At 42.7% G+C, this 22,111-nt stretch overlaps 1 protein-coding gene across 4 annotated transcripts in view; it reads left to right on the top strand.

Annotated features, from left to right (window-relative positions):
• FLNB (filamin B) overlaps positions 1–22,111 on the top strand; it is a 90,471-nt gene that overhangs the window by 18,224 nt on the left and 50,136 nt on the right. For all 4 annotated transcript variants that reach the window (XM_035106401.3, XM_035106402.3, XM_035106404.3 and 1 more), the window contains exons 2-10: positions 9,531–9,779; positions 11,054–11,151; positions 12,224–12,371; positions 13,914–14,032; positions 14,862–14,939; positions 15,505–15,667; positions 17,452–17,649; positions 19,565–19,702; positions 21,560–21,686. In XM_035106401.3, the coding sequence (XP_034962292.2) occupies positions 9,531–9,779; positions 11,054–11,151; positions 12,224–12,371; positions 13,914–14,032; positions 14,862–14,939; positions 15,505–15,667; positions 17,452–17,649; positions 19,565–19,702; positions 21,560–21,686 (1,318 nt within the window). The remainder of the gene's footprint in view (positions 1–9,530; positions 9,780–11,053; positions 11,152–12,223; positions 12,372–13,913; positions 14,033–14,861; positions 14,940–15,504; positions 15,668–17,451; positions 17,650–19,564; positions 19,703–21,559; positions 21,687–22,111) is intronic.

The following is a 22,111-nucleotide window of genomic DNA, read 5'->3' on the forward strand; positions in this document are numbered from 1 at the left end:
TCCTGACATTGTTTTGCACAACCCGTCTTGGACTGTCCCATCCATGCTGTTCCTGATTTGCCACTTGACCTAGCAGCAATTAGCACAGTTGTCATGTGCTTCCATTGGAGCTGCTACTCCTTGACCGTCAGCGCCTGGGGGTCCAGTGGCGCAGCTCTGTTCTTCAGGATGCTTGCTTCCACAGCATCCATTCACCCGTCGGTTGTGGGATGAATGAATCTAGAACCTCTGAGATGAGTTTGGGCTGCCAGAGCAATTGCAATAGAAGCGAGAACGATAGATCTCTATAAACGCTTGAGGCAGCTTGCGCCGAAATGAATGGCAGTATTGGGGGGTTGGGGAATGATTCTGTGCATGTGCAGGTTAGAATGGCTGCCAAGAAAATCTCCTGGGAATACGTGCATCGATATTCGGATGCTTCGCAAGGCAGTGTTCCAGTCAAGCCAGTAATGAAGCAAACTGATCTCATCTGCAGCTTCTGGGGGCTTTTCACATACATGGGGAACAAGGGATGACCTCACTAATGTGGAATGTGCTTTGCTTAGTGTAAGAGGGGGGCCTGTTCTCCTGGGGGTTATTGTCAGCATAACAAGTTTGCCAATGATGTCATTTATTCAAAGCATGCTGCAGCAGGCTTTAAGGACACAGGAAGGGCTTTTCGAAAGCCGAAGTTTATGTTTTAGTAATAAATGGAACCAAAGTTCTCCAGGTTGGCTGTAGAAAAAAATTATTGGAAAAGGAAGCATTACCAGGTGCTGACTCCTGTTATACCACTAGTGCCAGATCTTAATAGCCAAAAGGCTCTTAACGCAGAACTGTGGTGGTAAATGTTATGTGATAACAAGAACTGGTGAAAAACAAACCTGAGCTTGCACTTAAGTAGTGATCACTTAGCAAATGTGCCACAGATGGTTTCTAAGCAGCATAATAAAGCAGCCCAGTATTCACTGCCATACACATGCAGCCCACTTGTTGGCATCTGTCTCAAGAGCTCAAACAGCTGCATTAGCAACAGTGTGTGGAGGTCCTGGGCTGCCCAGGGTACAAGACTGCCCCCCCCCCCGCCTCACTGCTGTGGTCCAATACTTCTTTTGGCACCAGCTTGGCTGTAGAAGTTGTCAGAAGGAGGGATACAAGGCACCATCCAACAGTCTTAAGGACTCTACTCTGGATATGTGTAGGGTTTACTCTTGAGCCATTTTTTCTCCTGAAGTTGATCTTATAAAGCAGTGGAGTTTTAGGACCAGAGTTTTCCTTCTTCTAGATGGGCTACGTTGATGAGCTCCATCTGCTCCTTGTTTCTTTCTACAGTATGTGCAGTTACTGCCTTCCAGACTGTTGGAGTCACTATTGGTCTCGTCTGCTTAATCCACCAGAACCTGTGTTTACATGTAGGGGGAAGTCGCTAACTTACCAAGGGTTTGAGACCCATTGGTTACCCTCACCTGATTTAGCTGGCCAATGGGAGCCATTCCCGGGGTGTGGCTACTGTCACATGCTGACAGCTTCTAGGAGCCACAGGTGAAAGCTGAATGCAGGGTGGGGACTAAAGGTGGACAAACTACCCCAGAAGGGGTACAATGTGCCCCCCCACCAGAGTTACCATCCCTTCCCTAACACCCCTTACATTTTTATTTAAAATGCCTACAGCATTCTTTAAAAGCACAATCCTCTTGGGAGAAGAACTTTGTTAATGTGGCTCTGGTTGCATGATGTCCAGTTCACACTACTTTCAGGGTAAATCACAAACATGAAAACCTCCCACTTCGGATAGTTGTGTGCTTTATTTGGAGGCCGGTGATGGGAAAGTTAGCAGTTCTGTTTTAAGGGACAGTGTACTACAAGAGTAAACAGGGCAGGGCATGAATGCCATTCCTGAATGTTGCACACAGTACCTGCAGGACTAAATCATCCTTGCAACCATAAGAGTTGACACTTGCTTAACATGGAGACAGTATTTCCATGTTAAATACAGTCATACCTCATGTTATGACCTCTTCAGGTTACATGTTTTTGGGTTGCGGACCGTGGGAAACCCGGAAGTACCGGAACGGGTTACTTACGGGTTTCGCCACTCGCGCATGTGCAGAAGTGCCGAATCGCACCTGCGCAGACACGGCGATTCAGGATGCGAACGCTGTGGGTTGTGGACGTGCCTCCGTCATGGATTACGTCCGCAACCCGAGGTTCCACTGTACTACAGCTGCCAAAGACAAATGACTTGTGGCTCTGTACTAAGAAACTTGAAACTTCTAACACTCAAAAACTAAATACCTTCTGAGAAGCGGGAGGTGCAGGGAATAGACAGTGTTGGTCCTTGTGGTGGTTGTGGGTATAAAAATGCTTCCCTTAAACATGGCCCCCCCAACCCACGGGCAGTATTTGGCACTCCCAAAAGGTGGTTCTGTGTACTCCCAAGATGTGTTGCCCATTCAAAATTATATTATAATTTAACTTATACTGAATTTAATGATCAATCGTTTGAAATGATACACAATGGCTGATGGGGCCATTGCAAGGCAGCTTTGAGAACTGCAGTTCGCACCACACTCATACTAACACCCATTTTGATATGTGGCCCCCGGAGGGTTGACAATGGGTCATTGTGGCCCTTTACCCAAAGAACCACAAGTGATTGTCTGCAACAGACTCTTGATTTGAAACATTAAGTGCAACAGCTTCATCTTCCCTAGTTTACAAGACACCTACGGTAAGGATGCATTTGCAGCCATTGTAAGGCAACTGATGATGGCGGGATTGGGATCTTGTGGCCCTCCACTTGCTGGACCAACTCACATCAGCTGCAACCAGGGATGCTGGGAGATGTAGTCAGCATACGGATAACCACATATCCCCCCTCCCCCACACCTTTTCTAGTATGTTCTGTATTTTCTTTGTACTGTCCTCTTGCTATGGTTTGGACCCACAGGCTTGAGTCTTAAGGTCAGGAGGAATTACCTGTTTCAGACATTATGACAAGCCATAGCCTACCACAATGGGAACAATTTGTAGTGAGACATGTTTGTATGCTTCCATTGTTTGATGAGTTGCAACATGCCATTTCCTCCAAACTCAACTATGGCTGGTGTTGCCTAAACGACCTATCTTAAGGTAAGCCTTTGAAGCCAAAGTCTCTGCTACAACTAGAAAGCTATTTGGCACCCTCTGTTTGCTTTAAAGCCCTAAACGGCCTCGGTCCGGTATACCTGAAGGAGCGTCTCCACCCCCATCATTCTGCCCGGACACTGAGATCCAGCGCCGAGGGCCTTCTGGCGGTTCCCTCGCTACGAGAGGCCAAGTTAGAGGGAACCAGGCAGAGGGCATTCTCGGTAGTGGCACCCACCCTGTGGAATACCCTCCCACCAGAGGTCAAAGAGAACAACAATTACCAGACCTTTAGAAGGCATCTTAAGGCAGCCCTGTTTAGGGAAGCTTTTAATGTTTGACGGATTTCTGTATTTTAATATTTTGTTGGAAGCCGCCCAGAGTGGCTGGGGAAACCTGGCCAGATGGGCGGGGTATAAATAATAAATTATTATTATTATTATTATTATTATTATTATTATTATTATTATTATTACTATTATTGTCACGGTGGTGATCTGCTTCCAAGGAATACAACTTGCAGATGCAGGCATATTGGGTTGCTGCGACTTTCCTCAGGGCTACAGTGGTCCCTCGACTTACAAATGACTCGACATCCGAAGTTTTTGACTTACGAACAGGACAAATGGCCGCACACTTAGGAATTTTTCTACATCTGAATGGAAACCATTGGCGGTTTTAAATGCGGTTTCTTCGATTTACAAATTTTAAATGCGGTTTTTACGACTGCATTGCAGCTTGGTAGCAGAACCTTTGCTGCCCCTTTAAGGCATATAGTAATCTTGGCTCAGTTCTAGTAGGTTTTTTTTTAAGGCTATAAACTAACAGTCCCCAAAATAACATGCTTCGGGCTTACAATAATCTCAGTGGTCACATTTGTCATTTTAAATTGCAGATGTGTCATTAAGCTCTGCCCTCTGTTCCAGCGGAAGGCCCCCCCCCCCCCAAAGAAGTTACCAAGTTATGTACTATTAGCTGCTGTTATCTCTTGAGAGTCCCATGGACTGCAAGAAGATCAAACCTATCCATTCTTAAGGAAATCAGCCCTGAGTGCTCCCTGGAAGGACAGATCGTGAAGCTGAGGCTCCAATACTTTGGCCACCTCATGAGAAGAGAAGAATCCTTGGAAAAGACCCTGATGTTGGGAAAGATTGAGGGCACTAGGAGAAGGGGACGTCAGAGGACAAGATGGTTGGACAGTGTTCTCGAAGCTACGAACATGAGTTTGACCAATCTGCGGGAGGCAGTGCAAGACAGGAGTGCCTGGCGTGCTATGGTCCATGGGGTCACGAAGAGTCGGACACGACTAAACGACTAAACAACAACAACAACATCTGCATGATCTGCATCAAACCTACAAAATTGGCTTACGCTTTTTCATGGAAAAATAGCTGTGCTATACCAGTGGATTTCAGCCCTTTTAGGTTAGAGGAAACACACCTTTTTTTAAAGTACCGTGGCCCTTTCTCCCTGCCCCCGACATCCACCCTACAAAGTCAAAACAGGTAATGAGTTGTAAAATGTTGGCAGACCCAAGCATTCTGTGGAACCCTGGTTGGAAAAGGTGCAGTCTAGAAGGCAGCAAGCACATATGTGGGTGTCCGCCTATAAGGCACACCGTTTTTCAATGTCTGGAACCCAATGTAAGAGGTCACCCAAGGTGAAGGGGTGCATTTGGCTACAGAAGAAATCCTGCCTTTTAAGTTATAGCGGCTGGTACCCAGATACTGTAAATCCCTTAAAAAGAAACATAATGACTGGGGATATTTTAGTTGTATTGCCTTGTAGAATAATAGGAATCACTCTGACCTATTACCTTAAGTTTTAAGTACAAATTCTGAAGGCTTGCCAAAAGAAGTATAATACATCTGTCTCCCTTCCGTAGGAGTCTTAGGTGTAATCTCAAATCAAGGCTAGGCCAGAAGAAGACAATCTCGGTGACATCATTCTTACTGAAAACATTGCAAAAAGTGGATACCCTTTCAAGAAATAGTCTCTTTCCTGCCTTCAACTTGCTTTGCTCCAGGCTTTGAAAGCAAGCCCAAGTAAAACCTATTTTGGGATTGGGTTAGGAAAATCTAGCGGAATGGGCTGCCCTTGCTGTTCTAAACTAGGTGCACAGGTGGCACAGTCGAGATGCCCTGTTGCAAAGTGGTGTCAAAGTTTGGAGTTTGTGCTGTTTGCTGAACTTCTTACTTCCACAATTCCAAATGGTTGCTATGCCAGTGAATATGTTAAGAACTGGCCACCTTGCATTCCTGGCCAGTAGTACTACATAGGAGCTTGTTCACCATAGGTATGTCCCAGTTTGGTTACTTCCAGAGTCATAATATCATAAAACTGTAGAGTTGGAAGGGATGGGGGTCATCTAGTCCAACCCCCTGCAATGCGGGAATCTTTTGTCCAATGGGGGGGCTTGAACCCATGATCTTTGAGACTAAGAGTCTCATGCTCTACCGACTGAGCTATCCTATTTCAAGTGACAATTAACCTGGTTTTCTCAAGCTGCCAAATCTAGCTTATAACAATACTGTCCTTCCTTTGCCCATGTTCTAATCTCTTGCTTGTGCCAGTAAAAAGCATAGTTCTTCTGTGTATTCCAGTTACCAAGGAAACTGACCACAGTAGCTTATCATGTTTCCGCTAATTGTCTAAGAGTAAATTCCTTGTAGTACTGCAGCAGGACAAAGTTTTTAAAAATTAACAAATTCACTTGGCTCTTATGCAACGAGGTTTCAGTTGGTGTTCCCCAGTCCAGGCACTTGTGTGAATAAACTGAGCCGTATACTTTGTTTTGAACGGTGGTCCTGCAGAATAGTGGGTTGCTGGCAAAATGAGAACTGTTTCTAAGCGAGGCAAAAGGTCCTATTGGGTGTCACTCTGGACTGTGTTGAAAAGAATTCTTTGGATTGTAGCACAGATCTGAAAGCTAACTAACCCAGCTAGTAAATGCCAGTAATAAACATGAATAACTATTCTTCTTTTTAGTAAATATTTAACACTTGTCTCCAGGATCTGACTAATTCCCAGGGCTGCAAGTACATACTTGCGAGATTGCTCAGTTTCAGTATTGATCAGTCATGTGAGGTTCACAATGGGCTGTAAGTAGGAGAAGGGGCAGAATGTTACTACTGTTTTGAACATGTCCCAGGTTTTAAAATGCTTGGGTAACAACCAAAGATGTATTTGGAACAAATTACAGCATTTCTGAAGAACTGGCATCTGAAAGTGAAAAGGCCACCAGCAAAAACACTTAAAACAATTCACTGTTGGAAAAACAGAAAATAATTATGCTAAATTTGTCTTCTCTAGCATAGACAGTCGGCTGATCGGCGGAGATGTCTTGTCACTATTTTATTTTGGATTGTTTTACTTGCTGTTTTAATGTGCTGTAAATTGCATAAAGTGATATAGAAATGAAATGAATACAGTCATACCTCGGTTTAAGTACGTCTCGGTTTGAGTACTTTCAGTTTAAGTACTCCGCGGACCTGTCTGGAACGGATTAATCCACTTTCCATTACTTTCAATGGGAAAGTTCGCTTCAGGTTAAGTACGGACTTCCGGAACCAATTACACTCATACTTTGGGTTAAGTACGCTTCAGGTTGAGTACTCCGTGGACCTGTCTGGAACGGATTAATCCACTTTCCATTACTTTCAATGGGAAAGTTCGCTTCAGGTTAAGTACAGACTTCCAGAACCAATTGTGTACTTAAACCGAGGTACCACTGTAATGATGATGATGATGATGATTAAATCACCACTTCCAAAAGGCAACTAGACAGTCTTGTTGTTGTGACCGTAACCCAGGTTGAAGGTGCTATTTGGTAATGAACTTTATAAGAGGTTCTAACACAGCTCTGGATGTTGTTGGACCATAACTCCCATCATCTGTGACCATTGGCTTTGCTTACTGGGGCTGATGGTAGTTCAGTAACATCTGCAGGGCTACAAGTTAGCAGCCCATGCTCTAGTAGTCACCACGCAAGATCATATGGAGGCCTCCCCATTGTGTTTCTATAGACAAAGTAGCAGACTTAAATTTGGAGCACTTTTGACCTGTGGTGCCTGTATCACTATGGAAGCCTGCTTCTGCCTGAACCTTTTTTCTTCAGTGATGCTTGTAAATCTTGTGGCTAACAGCTCTAAGCAACTCAATTCATTACATTATAGCGCTATCCCTCTGCAGCTAATGTAGGGCCTGCCCTAATATGACTGTATACTATCTAAAATACAATGATTCAGTTAGGAAATGTGCAGGTAAAAATTTGGTTCCTGCTACCCAAACACATTACTAGTTCTTGAGTGGAAATGTTTTCCACATAAGGAGGAAATGTCCAATCAGCCCTTCTTGTTGTGAAATGAGTTCTTACACTTGTGCAACTTTTGGTTCACTGGTGGAATTACTTCGAAAGCACGTCAAAATGCAAGTAGATAAATAGGAACCGCTATAGCGGGAAGGTAAACGGCGTTTCCATGTGCTGCTCTGGTTTGCCAGAAGCGGCTTTGTCATGCTGGCCACATGACCTGGAAGCTATACGCCGGCTCCCTCGGCCAGTAATGCGAGATGAGCGCGCAACCCCAGAGTCGGTCACGACTGGACCTAATGGTCAGGAGTCCCTTTACCTTTACCTTTACTGTTTTCTTGCAAGCCCTTGTAGCTGTGAGAAGAGGCGATTGCAGACCCCTTTAAATCTTGTGTGCGTATTGTAGCTGTATAATGAATTGAGCAATGACCCTCTGGAATCCGACAAATCTCAGACTTCACATGTTAAAAGGCCAGTATGCAGCCACAAAGCTAACTTGTCTTCAGCAGTTGATCTACCCTCCAAACCTGGCTTTTGTGAGTCTGCAGCTTAAATGTTGCAATTTAGCTAAACACTGTTCCTCAGGCCATGTACCTTAATAACCTCCAGACTGAAGCTGCATTGCTTAAGCAGTTTTAAGATGCAATTAACAAATGACAGTGGCTAGATAGAAATTCCACTGTTAATTGCTCATGAAATGTATTTGTGCTTGGGGCCAGAAACATTACAATAGAGCTTTGCAATGGAGAGAGTTGTGTAGGTGAGCAGTTTCTCATCATGAAACAGTGTATTGGCATAGTCTGTGAGTCCAGGTCTAGTTCAAACAGACCTGGCCAACAGGGCTTGATGTGAGTCCTGAAAATACTTGGATAAGAGTTCCCAGGAAGGACTTGTTTTCATAACTACGATTCTTTAAATTTCCCTGGTGTGATTTTGGTTTTACCACTGGCCAGAGTGGTGGTGCACTGCAAACTGCTTTATAAGTTTTCTAGCCACAGTATCACTTATGCACGGACTCATTTTAAGTTCTTAATTTCTAGATCTCTTTGGTACCCAGTTGCAAATAGCTGTTGTAAGAGTCAATGTAGAAATGAACTTTTGCTTATTATACATCTGAGCTAGGTAGTAGGGAAGCTTGTTTTCCAAGTCCAATTTTGTCGGCATGATGCCATTTTAGAAGCACATTCATCTGTTTGGCTTTCTAGTTTCATCAACATACTGGTGTGTCCTGGGTAAATGTTGACTAGGGTACTAAGGAATTTCTAGCTTGGTAGAAAGTCTGCTACTAATAGTTGAGTGATAAGGAGGGGAAATACTTGGACTAAAAATAACATTTTCATATTGATGTGAATAAGCTATAGCCAAATATGCAATGGGATGGAAATCTAGCTGTGTAAATGCTCCTTTTGTTCTCTAAATTCTAAATGACTGATGCAGATTGGTTCAATCTTGTCTTTGTATATCTTATTCACCATGTAATGTACCTTTCTACAAGAAAGGTTTGTGTTGTAGAAATAATAGCTCATGGTTTCCACCCCCATTTTTAAACCCAAAGTCTTTTGCTGCCAATCTGCTTAATTTTGCAATTATGCAAGAAGCTGAGTAAAACATTAACCTAAAAGCATGGTTGATTAACTCTTGAGAAACCAGAGCAAAAAATTACCACCCTTTTGGGATATCTACCAGTTAGTATGATTGGCTTACTGCCACTTACTATGGAGGTACATAATGAACCTATATAAACTGTTTTATGCTCTCCTGTAGGGCAAGGTCTTAGATTGAGGACAATAGGCTGGTTGTCCTAGTTCCCAAGTTCACCTTATTATGATCTGTCTGTTGACAGTAGGCAGCTGAACTGATGGCTTGAGTAGAAACTTGGAGGAAGCTACTCCAACCATTAATCAAGCATATAGTAAAGTATGTGTAAAAAGATCTCAACAGAGACTTAGGTAGATGGGAAGAACTAATGCGTCTGCCAATCATCTTATCCACCTGACTCCTGTGTGGTTAGTTTGGTGGCTCCAAGCAAATACCTTTGTGGATTTGTTGCCTTTCAGCTTGACTTGATGCCTAATGGTGGTTTTAGTAGTAATTCTGTGTTTCTTCTTCTTTTCAGATAGTAAAGCTATTGTTGATGGGAACTTGAAACTAATCCTAGGGTTAGTATGGACTCTTATCCTCCATTACTCAATCTCGATGCCAGTGTGGGAAGATGAAGGAGATGACGATGCCAAGAAACAGACTCCCAAACAGAGACTGTTGGGATGGATTCAGAACAAAATCCCTTATTTGCCAATAACAAACTTCAATCAAAACTGGCAAGATGGCAAAGCATTAGGTGCCCTCGTTGATAGCTGTGCTCCAGGTAAGCCTCCTGCGACCTTTCTGTTTTCTCGCCCTATGTCAGTAGCAGTTGATTTATCTTTACCTTAATGTAAATAAGATTCCCTTGCTTTGAGAGGTCCTGTGCTTGACTTAGAAGTCACACCTATGAAAACAAGCTCTAAATGTCTGTATAAAGGTCAGCAACCCTTCATGAAGGTTTCACAGCTTTTAGGCAATGCATCTTAAAAAAAAACTTGGTACATATTTTATGGATTCCAAAATGTCCAATCATAGTTGTTGAGCAGCATGTTTTTAGCTTCATGAAATATTGCATGGATTCTAAAAGCTTTTCTACAGGTTTTTTTTTTAAAAAACCCCAAAATATTCTGGATGTAAATGCAACAGTAGAGCTGTTTTGTCATGTTTAGGAGCTGTTACCTTTGTTGCACCCAACTCTCAAGTGAATGAGAGTTGGCTAAGTTAACCTTCTTGTGGTCCAGGAGTAGCCAGTAGCCCTATAGATGTTGACACCTGTTTCTGAGCTAAGAAGGATGTTGGTGGATTAAACCTGCTGTCACCCCTGGCCGCTGGCAGGCTGTCTGGGGTTGGTGAAAGTGTGGCAGAAGGGTGCTCCTGCTGTTGGCAAAAAAAAAATTCCTGAAAATTCAACACTGCAGAACAACTTGATAAATGTTGCATCCAGAATTTCAGGATAATCCTTAGTTATTTTTCCACCCCAATTTGTAGTTTTGGTTTCAGCAACTTCTAGGAGGACTTCTTTCATACCAGGGATCTTGTGCTGATGGTATATTGGGCTGAATGTGCATATTGTAAATTAGAGAGCAGTTTGTCAGAATCACATAGCTGCCAAGTTTTCGCTTTTCTCGCGAGGAAGCCTATTCAGCATAAGGGAAAATCCCTGTAAAAAAGGGATAACTTGGCAGCTATGGAATCATAGAAGTTGACAAGACTGGCAGCATGGAGTGCTGGAAAAGCCAGTCAGTGGTTCAGCAGTCAGTGTAGCTCAGTGGATAGTAGGCAGTTCCAATCTGTTAGATCTCATTGAATCTTTCCCCACAAATAAGAGTGGAGGCCAAACAATACAAACAGGATTTATCTCGTACATCCTGACTTTGCTGTCTGAAAACCTTGGGTGCCAGGCTATGATCTCTGCTTCCTACTCTGTGCAATGCAAGTGCACTTCTGTGGGTAGACCTTAGCAGTTACTAGCTAAGATAAGCATAGAGGTATGCTAAGTGTAAATGCTTCTGGGTGTTCATAGCATTTTAAACTTTCTAATTCTTGCTTTGCTAGGTCTCTGCCCAGACTGGGAAACCTGGGACCCTAAGAAGCCTGTTGATAATGCCCGTGAAGCCATGCAGCAAGCAGATGACTGGCTGGGTGTCCCTCAGGTATGGAGAAGAGAATGGCATTTGAGCTTCAGCATAATCAGGTGGCAGGATATGAACAGAAATAATTTTACTTGTAGCATCTGATAGTCCCGGTTCCACACAATCAGCTGTGTTTAAAAATACCTGCTGTGGTATATGAAATGTCACCGCACAGAATGCGTTTGAGACTGCTTCCTTGAAAGCTGCCTCTTTAGTGTATGGTAACTTATGCATGGGCTACATTCTGGGAATCATGCCTAAATCCAAAATTGGGTATAGTCAATAGACAGTGGGTTCAATGGTAGGTGGAATTGCCAAAATCGCTACCTGGATGCTCACGCACCCTTTTTATTTTTATTTGCCAAGCCTGTAAAGCTGAATGCATACAAATTAAATGTGCGTAAATTGCAGGCTTACAGTATTGAAAAACTTGAGTTTCCCCTCTCATTTTTACAAGGATAGAAGCCCCCCTTCCCCCTCTTCCTATAAAGGTTGGGCTGGATCCTACCCCTGCTAGAAACACTTTCCTTTGCCTTTATTGAAATAACTCATATTATGCCCATTATTTGCTCCAGTTAAAGAAAGCACTTACAACTTACTGTGTCAGTGCCAATAATATTCAATAAATCTACCTAGCTGCCCTCCGTCTCTGTATAATTAAGGTCCTTGACTGCTGTTATGTACTTTCGAATTGGTGCTACTGAAGTGTTTATTTGACAGGTCTAAAACAGTTTATACATAGAACCTAGGCAGTGTTTAAGGGGACCAGTAAAACACTCAGTGCAACTTCCTCAAGTGATTGGCTGTTGGGAGGAAGGTGGCATCATAACCTTTTGACTGGCAGTAGTAACTCAACTGCAAATGACCGAGCTACTAAGCTATGTGTGCAAATAAAATACACTTATTCTATGTGTTGCAATTGTATGGTGTAATCTTTCAAAAGGCTTCTTGCTCTTAGGAATGCTTCTGGTTAACTATATTTCCAAACTTAGGGAATTATTGGACGGACAGTGATTTGGATGTGTAGGAATGTACGAGGGGAACTCTGATTCACATGTTGCAATCCTAATGAAAATATATCCTTATTTACCAGGTCATCGCTCCTGAAGAAATCATACACCCTGATGTGGATGAACACTCTGTAATGACGTACTTGTCACAGTTTCCCAAAGCAAAGCTGAAACCTGGTGCTCCTTTGAAGCCTAAACTTAATCCAAAGAAGGCAAGGGCGTATGGCAGAGGTGAGGTCTAAAATGCTTTTCTTATAATTTGGGTGTATTGTTACTTATATCTTGTTACATACATTCAAAACTATTGTGCTTTTAAAAAACCAGTTGGTTCTTGCTCTATTTAAATCATGTTTGTAGACAAACTTCCAAGTTGCATTGTGTTCATTTAGTGCAGTGCTGAGATTCAGAAAAATGTGGAAATAGTCCAAAAGCCACTCCTACTTTCACATGAACTCCCACTTTGAGAACCAGTTTAGCAAGGCTATTGTCTTGTTCTAAGATGTAAACCTAAACTTCATCACTGTCAGTGGGCGGGGACCAATTGCTTTAACTAAGGCAGTGGTTCCCAAACATTTTTCCATCGTGGACCACCTGGAATGTTGCAGAGGGTCCAGTCCACTTAATGGTATTTCTTCCTGTTGTAGCAAGTGTAATGCACTATGCTAGGTGCTGTATGGTTTTTAAATGTATTTTGATTGCTGCTTTTATTTTGCACAAATTGCATCAGTTTGTATTCAAATAATACAGCAAAATACAATATATCTTAGTGTATAATAAGATTGTAAGAATGTCACACTGCAGTTTGCATGACTGCTGATAGGCAGGAAGGCATCCTAGTCAGGTGGGTGAATGGTTGGCCCAGGTGAGTGTTGTCAGTGGTGGCTGGTCTAGGCAAGCTATAGAGGAACATCCAGGGTTCCTCAGCAAGCATCCTGCTGTTCTCGCTGTGAACCTCAGCAGCTTAGGTGGCCTCAGTAAGAGGCGTGTCTGCTGAGGAGCTTCCCTGACCTATTCCTCCATAGCTGACTTGGGCTGTCATTTGGCCAAGCTGTAAGAGGGGCATGGTTTGGGTGGGTGAGTGACAAGGGAACTGGAGGTGGATGGAGACAGGCTGGTGAGTGGGGTTGGAATGAGAGGGGATGGGATGAGAACCTGGAGAGGAACAGAAGTTCTACTGAAGGTAAACAAGCAGGGATCCTGTGAAGACCATGAAAAACTAATGCACATGTATATTCAGAAAACTACCAAAATCTAGGGTATCTATGTCGTCAACACTAGATTTCTTTTTCTTTTTTAAGCAACACTAAGAATTTTAAAGCAAACTCCTAATTCACAGATCACAGATGAATACACAGTTCAGAAAGTAATTATCTTTCGGATTCTGCACACCTCCAAATTTTGAAATACTATTCACTACTCAGAACCTGTGCATTAGGATAAAATGCATTTGGAAATCTGTGCATTGAGAAAGTATGTATTTACATTTATTTTAAAAATGCAGTTTAATGTGACTGTCGCTAAGACCAGCCCCATCACCACGGATTTGTCTGTCAATAGCAATTAACCACATTAGCTGCAAATTGAACCTCCCATATTTTGTGGCAGTGCTTCTTTCTTCACCATCATGTCCTGATGCAACATTAAGAGCGAGGATAGCTACAAATTGGTGCTGATAATTCTAGGAAATAATTTACTTGCATCACAGTTTAGTAAGTATACACTTTCTGCATGTTGTCTTTACAGCCAGCTAAGCACAGCCTTTTATTCCTGCAGGAATTGAACCACATGGAAATATGGTGAAACAGCCTGCCAAATTCAGTGTAGACACCATCAGTGCTGGCCAAGGCGAGGTATTGGTTTTTGTAGAAGATCCAGAAGGAAACAGAGAAGAGGTATGCATATTGAGAGGTCTTGGGCCAGGGAAGGGAAATGGGTTGAACACTTAAAGGTAAAGGGACCCCTGACCACTGGGTCCAGTCGTGACCAACTCGGGTTGTGGGGCTCATCTCGTGTTATTGGCCGAGGGAGCCGGCTTACAGTTTCTGGGTCATGTGGCCAGCATGACAAAGCCGCTTCTGGCGAACCAGAGCAGCGCAGGGAAATGCCGTTTACCTTCCTGCCGGAGCGGTACCTATTTATCTACTTGCACTTTGATGTGCTTTCGAAGTGCTAAATTGGCAGGAGCTGGGACCGAGCAACTGGAGCTCACCCCATCGTGGGGATTTGAACCACAGACCTTCTGATCAGCAAGCCCTAGACTCTGTGGTTTAACCCACAGCGCCACCCACTATGGTAAAGGAATCCTCTTCAAGTGTTTTGGCGTTTGAGTGAGCTTCATGAATCATGAGGATGGACCATACCGGTTAAGGGGTACAGGCCATATAGAACGTCCTAATCTTAGTCCCTGGCATTTTATTTACTGTATATTCTGGCGTATAAGACGACCCGGCGTTAAAGACGACCCCCGACTTTTGAGAAGGTTTTCCTGGGTTTAAAAGTAGTCTTATACGCAGGAATATACAGTATTTGATTATTTGTACTCTTAGCCTGCCTTTTACAAAATGCTCTCCAGTGCAGGCTACAAAAATGTCACTATAAAAATAGGCACGATGTGTAGAATTAAAATCATAAAACCACCACAGCAGCCAATACAAAAAACCAGTGAAAAAGATCAAGAGACTTAAGCATGACAGAGTTGCCTATTGCCTTCCTCTTTCTTAGGCCATGGTGACTCCTGACAACGATAAGAACAAGACTTATGCTGTTCAGTACCTCCCAAAGGTTACAGGACCTCACAAGGTAAGAATATCTGAAGATTCTGGATGGAGATGTGAGTTTTAACTGCCCAAGTACATTTTGCTCAGGACAATGTTGTTGTAATTCTATCTCAAAACAAGTTTGTCTAGTTTTGTAGCTGTAGTTGAGAGTGACAACACTCCCCCCCCCCAGCTTAAAGTACTGATTGGCTGGTCTAACAATTGTTCATGTAAAAGAGGAGGTGGAGGCAACACTGGTAGTCAGTTTTGTTTTAGAGTAGCTAAGCTGCCTTTTTAAAATCCTGCCTTCTCTTTTGGTGAGAAAGTGAACTATATGGTTGATTGACATTCAATGCCCTATTAAAATGTGTTTTTCCTGTAAAAAATGTGCATAATTCATCTGGATATGGTAGCTGGCATACCACATTCAACGTTTGACCTGCAGACACTTCTCCAGAAGCTTTGGGTTTTTTTTTGTTTTTTTTAAAATGGCTTTTAAATGTCAGCTTGTGAATTCAGAACTCCTCTAGATCTATTGAGTGAATGCAAACTGGCTACCTGCTTGCAGTGGTGCATATCTAACTTGAATACGGTTACTACACTTCTAGGTTACAGTTCTGTTTGCTGGCCAGCACATTGCAAAGAGCCCATTTGAAGTAAATGTTGATAAAGCCCAGGGAGATGCCAGCAAAGTGACCGCAAAAGGGCCAGGCTTGGAAGTAACAGGAAATATAGCAAATAAACCTACTTTCTTTGAAATTTACACGGCAGGTAAGATGGGCTTAATGGATTCCTTCCTTTCTAACATGGAGCTGTGAGCAGCCTTGCCTTCTCTTTGTATGGATGTTGCTTCTTCTTATAGATGTTTTGGGGCACTGAATCTCACCTTCCCAGACGTCAGGAGTGATAGGAATTGGATGCATAGCCAGAGACTCCTCCCCTGACACACAAAGCGTATGTGAGGGTGGAAGGAATGCACGGTGCTCCATGGGTTGGGCATTTACTTTTATTAAAATTTTATTATTTGCGGTGTTTTTACAGGATTGTCTTTATTTCAGTTTTTAATTAGTATCATGCCACTTTATGTAAACCACTGACATATTTTTTTATGAAGTGGTTTATGAATTTGCTAGATAGAATAAATACAAATAACTGGGTTAAGGATGCTCAAGGTGCATTTGAAGCTTCAGGGTTCAATTTGCAATTCATGGCCACGTTACTTAATAACAACACCTCTAGTTTGCACATGAAGGGGTGTATATCGGCTTTACATCTCTTTGGTGTCAGGTACAGAAGCTTGCCTCACACCAACACTTACTAGTCTTCCAACAGGTTTTTTTTAAAGCAGGCATTGATATGAATTCACATCATTTTTTCTGATTTGCCAATCAGGGATGGCAATGGCCTTGGCTTTCTTTGGGAAGAAAGGTTGCCAATGTGTTCAGGGGAGTGCAGAGTATAAGCCTTTTGTGTAAGGTGCATGATGTTCATGCATTTGAACTAAGCATTCTTCATTGTTCTTGGGAGTGCATAGCATGTCTGTGGCATAGTGTTCTGTGTAGTTCCGTTCTCAAGCTGGTCCTTGGCTTTGACTGCAGCTACAGCTTCCAACAGGTATGGTGGCCCTTTAATAGTTCACATTATTGTAGAGCCTTCCTACCATTCTGTACAAGTCATAGTAAATAGTGCTGCATGACAGCAATCTCTTTCAGTTGGGTGTTTGTGTGCAGTATGCTTTCGGCAGGAGTATGCATACATGCGTACATCCACAGGCACACTTTCTTTCCTTTTTTTTTTGGTATAGGTCTTTGGTTCCAACATATCAGAACAAGGCAGTGGGAAAGAGTGTATTTACTATGCACAATAACTTAATTTTGAAACTTGCTTCCCCACTTCACATAACCGTAGCTATGCCATTTGCATCTCGCCATGTAGCTTCGCTATTGTTTCTTAAGAAGTCACTTAAGACGAACTTATTGAGTACTAGACTTAGGAGTTTATAGTGCTTGAATTTTGCAGTAGAAACTTTAAAAGGTGACTGTGAATTGAGTATAACGAGGATTTTCCCAACTGGGGATGTGAGTCTTGTTAGGCTATATTGCAAAACTAAAGCTGCTTATAAATCCTTCCAAATAGGAAAACTACTAGACATAAGTCTAAATAAATCTAGGAGTGTTTTCTGCAAAACAAGCAGGACCTTGGTATAAAGATAAGGAGAATTCTGGCTGCAAATGTCAAAGGTGTATTATCAGGCATTTTGCAACTAAGTTCCTCAGGCTGCAAACCTTGAGGTCCTCCTGCCCTTTGTTATGGATCATTATCATATTCAATAGCTTATGGGTTTTTTTTGAAAAGCTAAACTGGAAATTCAAAACAATGTGCTCTTGAGGGGAGATGGTCTCGGTGTCCCACTTCCCACCACCCCAACTTGGCTATATAGAGTGTGCATTTACTCGGCCCTCTTTCCACTGTGATGGCTACTGGCCAATATAAGAAACTGGGAGACTTCCCTAATTGTGGAAATAATTTTTGAGCTCCTATTTTGTATCTTTTAGGGGCTGGTGTTGGTGATATAAGCGTCGAAGTTGAAGATCCTCAAGGGAAGAACCTCGTGGAAGTTGCAATAGAAGACAAAGGGAATCAAGTCTATCGTTGCGTTTACAAACCTCTTCAAGCTGGTCCCCATACCATTAAAGTGGTGTTCGCTGGAGAGCAAGTTCCCAAAAGCCCTTGGGGTATTCATGTTGGTGAAGGTATGTGTTTAGGGCAGATGTAGAACTATTTAACCATGTTACTGGATAAATGTGCACATTAAATGCAGTATCTATGAGACTCTCTAAATGTGGGAATTCAGTCTTTTGGCTTGGATAAAGCAGTTCATTTCTTGCATGGAAGTCATTTCCCCCCAAAATGACTTTTAAGTGATAGTATCTTATCACATTTAACTAACTGGGTTTAATCAGTCTTGTCATCCTAAATGATCGCATTGTTCCTTCTTACACTTTTAGAATTGAGCTTTCTTGCTGTTTCTCTTTAAAACCAACTATATTCACTTTATTTTGTATCACAACTCTCTTCCCTTCTTGAACTGACACTTGGCTTTCTATTCCATCCTTGCCTGCTCCTGTGCTTTCAGACTTCTGCTCACCTCTCCTGAGCTACTTTCAATTTGTGAGATGTTGGACTTCACTGCTATTGGCTTCATAGTTGGGCAAGCTCTGTCGGTAAGAGGGTGTGCAGGGTGAACTTGTGTTGCTGCGTTTTTTCTGAACACCTAGTCGGCAGGTTTGTAGCCCTAAGCAGAAGTAGCTGGGTTGTATGAAAATGTTGCAAGCAGCAGGTCAGGCTTCAGGCAGTCTTGCAAGAAGTCAAACGGCTTAACCACAAACTGCCAAACTTTGTTGCAAGGAGCTTGAAACTGAACTTCGGCTTGCTGCTACATCCACAGTTTGTTGCATCTACAGATGGATGTAGAACTAGTCAATGCAGATTGGCTGGGGATGAAAATTCCCTGCATGCTTGCAGCAGGACAGCTTTTCGTAGGATGAATTGGTTTTCCCTCTAAGGAAATAGTTGCCAACTCTAGAAGGACATGCATGGAGTTGAGCTGTTGGGCGCCTAAGCCTGCATGCCTCACAGTCCAATTTCATGGCTAGGCCAAATACTGACAACTGTGAGCCTGCTTATCTCCCATAAATCGTCATTCTGTATGTGGTCTTTTCCACACTGTATCCAGTGGTTTCTGCATACAGACCTGCTTTCCCTAATGGTGACGGTGTTCAGGAAAGCACGTTTACACACTTGTGTGTGAATTACATTTCTCCCATCTCCATGGTATTGTTCATTTTGGACACATCTGCATGGGGCTTCCTCTGGGGATTGGATTTGCTAATTTAGGGGCAATAGCAGGATCAGCATAGCAACACTGTCTCAACAATGCAAGGTGCAACATCTCTATGAGATGCTCCCTGTCTCATGCTATGTTTCACTTCTTGCCCTCTTCTTCACCCCCCACCCCTTGAAACCTGAGACTTCGCTGGGAAAAAGAAGGTCTGGTTCAAACTGGAAGGTTTCATCTGCATGCATGCCCTAAGGCAGGCATCCCCAAACTTCGGCCCTCCAGATGTTTTGGACTACAATTCCCATCTTCCCCGACCACTGGTCCTGTTAGCTAGGGATCATGCCCAAAACATCTGGAGGGCCGCAGTTTGGGGATGCCTGCCCTAAGGCAATATGCTCTCCTAAGTTTTGAAACTTTGAAAATGAGGATACTTTGCTCCTTTTACTATTGTAAGACCAAAAATACTTTTCTTTTCTTTTTTTTAATAAACAAGTTTCTGCAGTTCCCCCCCCCCCCCTGTCTTTCATGCTGATGTAAATTTGTTAGGAGTTTAGTTCATTTAAATGAGACTTGTGTTTGTACATAGTGAAGCATGTGAAGCAGAAAAACTGCAGCCCCCAATTTATATGTTAATATAATGTGCATTGACAGCCTCGGTCTTGCCTCCTTAAGCCTGCAAAATGGTGTTCAGGTTTTACATTTCATAAACTTAAAATCTCATCCATCTTAAAGCAAGCTGAGAGAAGCCGTTCCAGACTAGCTTGGCTAAGTTAAATATCTCTAGGAATCAAAGGCTGTATTGATGTCTGTCTGCAATTCGCTTGCAGCGTGCAATCCAAATGCCTGCCGTGCCAGTGGTAGAGGCCTCCAACCTAAAGGAGTTCGGATCAGAGAAACCGCAGACTTCAAGGTTGATACTAAAGCCGCAGGGAGTGGAGATATCCATGTGGCAATAAAAGGACCAAGTAAGTGCTTGGCTTCTTAGCATTGCTCGGGCTTTGGGGTGGGGCCAGGGAAGTTTGCAAAGGGCTTAAAAGTGTAATCAATCGGCCTGTGATTCTGGTATCTGTATGTTGACTTTATCCCCTGGGGAAACTCCAGAAGTGAAATGGAGCCACTCTTTTCTCTCTCATATCTAATTGCACAAGAGGAGACTAGGTAAACATGGCTGAAAATTTGAAATGACTGGTTCTTTGGGTGTGATAACTGCCTTGTTTACCTGTTTATACAGAAGTAACCTGAGCTGTGCAACTGCTTTAGTGGGTTTGGAAAGGCTTGAACTTCTACTTCAGCATCTATAGAAGGGTGTGTGTGTGTGTGTGTGTGTGTGTGTGTGTGTGTGTGTGTAGCCAAAAACATTCAGTAATAATGTTTCATGACAACATTGCTCAAGAAATGTGAAGCAAACATGCAAAAGGGGAAGAAAGGTTAGGCCGAACTAGACAGGATGGTATCAGGTGCCTGCATTTCTTTGCTTATCTGCCTGAATGGAATATAAATAAGAGGCTGTGTGTGTCAGACTGATAACCAAATGAGGTGTGTGGCTGAGGAGTTCCCCTCTGCTTCAGAAGCGGTTTACCTGGGGAAGGGCTGTTTTGGAACGCTAAGTCCAAAGCCCTATTTGTTGGGTGTGCAGATCTGGATATGTAGTACTTTAAGTTCTAATTTACAACCGGGAAGGTCTAGCTTCTGGTTTATATCTGAAGCTGAACATAAAGGGAAGGAATTAATGTCTGCCCCAAATTTGGCATTCCCTTTCGGTTGGGTGGAAGTAATGTGTGATGCATTTCTTGGTGAACATCTTTGAAGGATATTTCTTGCGGCAAAACATGGGCAGCGTTCAAAGCTTATTCCATGTGTAAATACTGGAAACTAATGGTACTTGTATTTATTGTTTGAAATACTCCTCAGCTGCTTGAGGTAACTTGGACATGATCTGTCAATTTTTATGCAACTTTACTTGGCTGTTTCAGGATTTCAGACGGTCATTCTTTTCCCTGTCTCAGACTTGGTAAAATAATAAGTGAAACTTAGCAGTTCAGGATACTAAATTTTACACATTTCTGGGATTTCTGACCTTAAAAATGGGTACTCAAAACTGAACCCCGGGGATCATTTCCCCTCTGCTTCGCATTAGCATGTTAATGCTCCATTCAAGAGTCATAATGGACAGAAAGTCCCCCGCTGGCTTGCTGATCATATGGCAGACACCTTTTTCTACTATTGAATCACAGTATGGCTTGAAATAGATGCAGGGCTTTGTTACCTTCTGGCCCCAGATCAAAATGAATGGCAATCCTTTTCAGCCTTGTACAAATTGGTGGGGATTCTGGTGGGCCTCTTGCGAGCTGTAATGTGCTTAAAGCGTTGGCTACGGCAGGGTTGCCAACTGTGCACTGTTAAAGACAATAGGCTTGTATCAACAAACTTCGGCATATTTAGACTGTTGCAGGAAAATTAAATCAAGTAGGCATTCCACAAATACTTGTGGTCATGAGGTCTGATGAAGCTTAAGCTTCCCTTGTTTTAACATGACACGCATAATTCTTCAGACTAAGGAATAACATAAGGGAATGAGTTAAGCGAGGTAACGTAACACTTTCACTCATCGATCTCTTCTGGAAATATTTATGCCATCTTTTTTGCATGACAACTTAGAGGCCATTTCTCCTCCTTCCAAACTATTTTTGGTTGGGGGGAGGGGAAATGACTTCATTCTTAGCAATTTTTCTTAAAATACTGGAAAGGGGCAAAGTTGCCTGTAACCAGAGGATCGAGGCTGTAACTATGGAAGGCTAACTAGATTGATGGTATTTCTGCAGAAGGTCTGGAGGAACTTGTGAAACAAAAGGAGTATGTGGATGGCGTGTATGCCTTTGAATACTATCCAGTAACCCCAGGAAAATACATTGTGACAATCTCATGGGGAGGCCACAACATCCCTAAAAGGTGAGTTAGAACAGGTTTGTTTGTTTTTAGCAATGGATGTGTATTCCCTACCAAACATGTTGGAACTGCTTAAGTTTCCACAGCTGCCAAGAGCAAATTAACGGATAGTAGTGTCTAGTACAAGGGTACTACCCTGTTTGGACAAATTGTATATTTCAATTTCTGAAGAGGTAGACCATGTCAGCTGCAGTAAAAAGAAACCAAATCATGTGGTGTCTTAAAGGCCAACAAACTTTATTGTGACACAAGCTTTCATCTGTATTTCTAGGTATCAGATTACAATAATGATCATGATGATGATGTATTATTTATACCACACCCATCTGGCTGGGTTTCCCCAGCCACTCTGGGTGAATTCCAGAAGGATATTAAAATACAATAATCTATTGTAATCTTGGTGCTACTATTTGGTAGCACCAAGATTA

Source organism: Zootoca vivipara, chromosome 2 (genome assembly GCF_965207765.1).
Source record: "Zootoca vivipara chromosome 2, rZooViv2.hap1.1, whole genome shotgun sequence".
Lineage (NCBI taxonomy): Eukaryota > Metazoa > Chordata > Lepidosauria > Squamata > Lacertidae > Zootoca > Zootoca vivipara.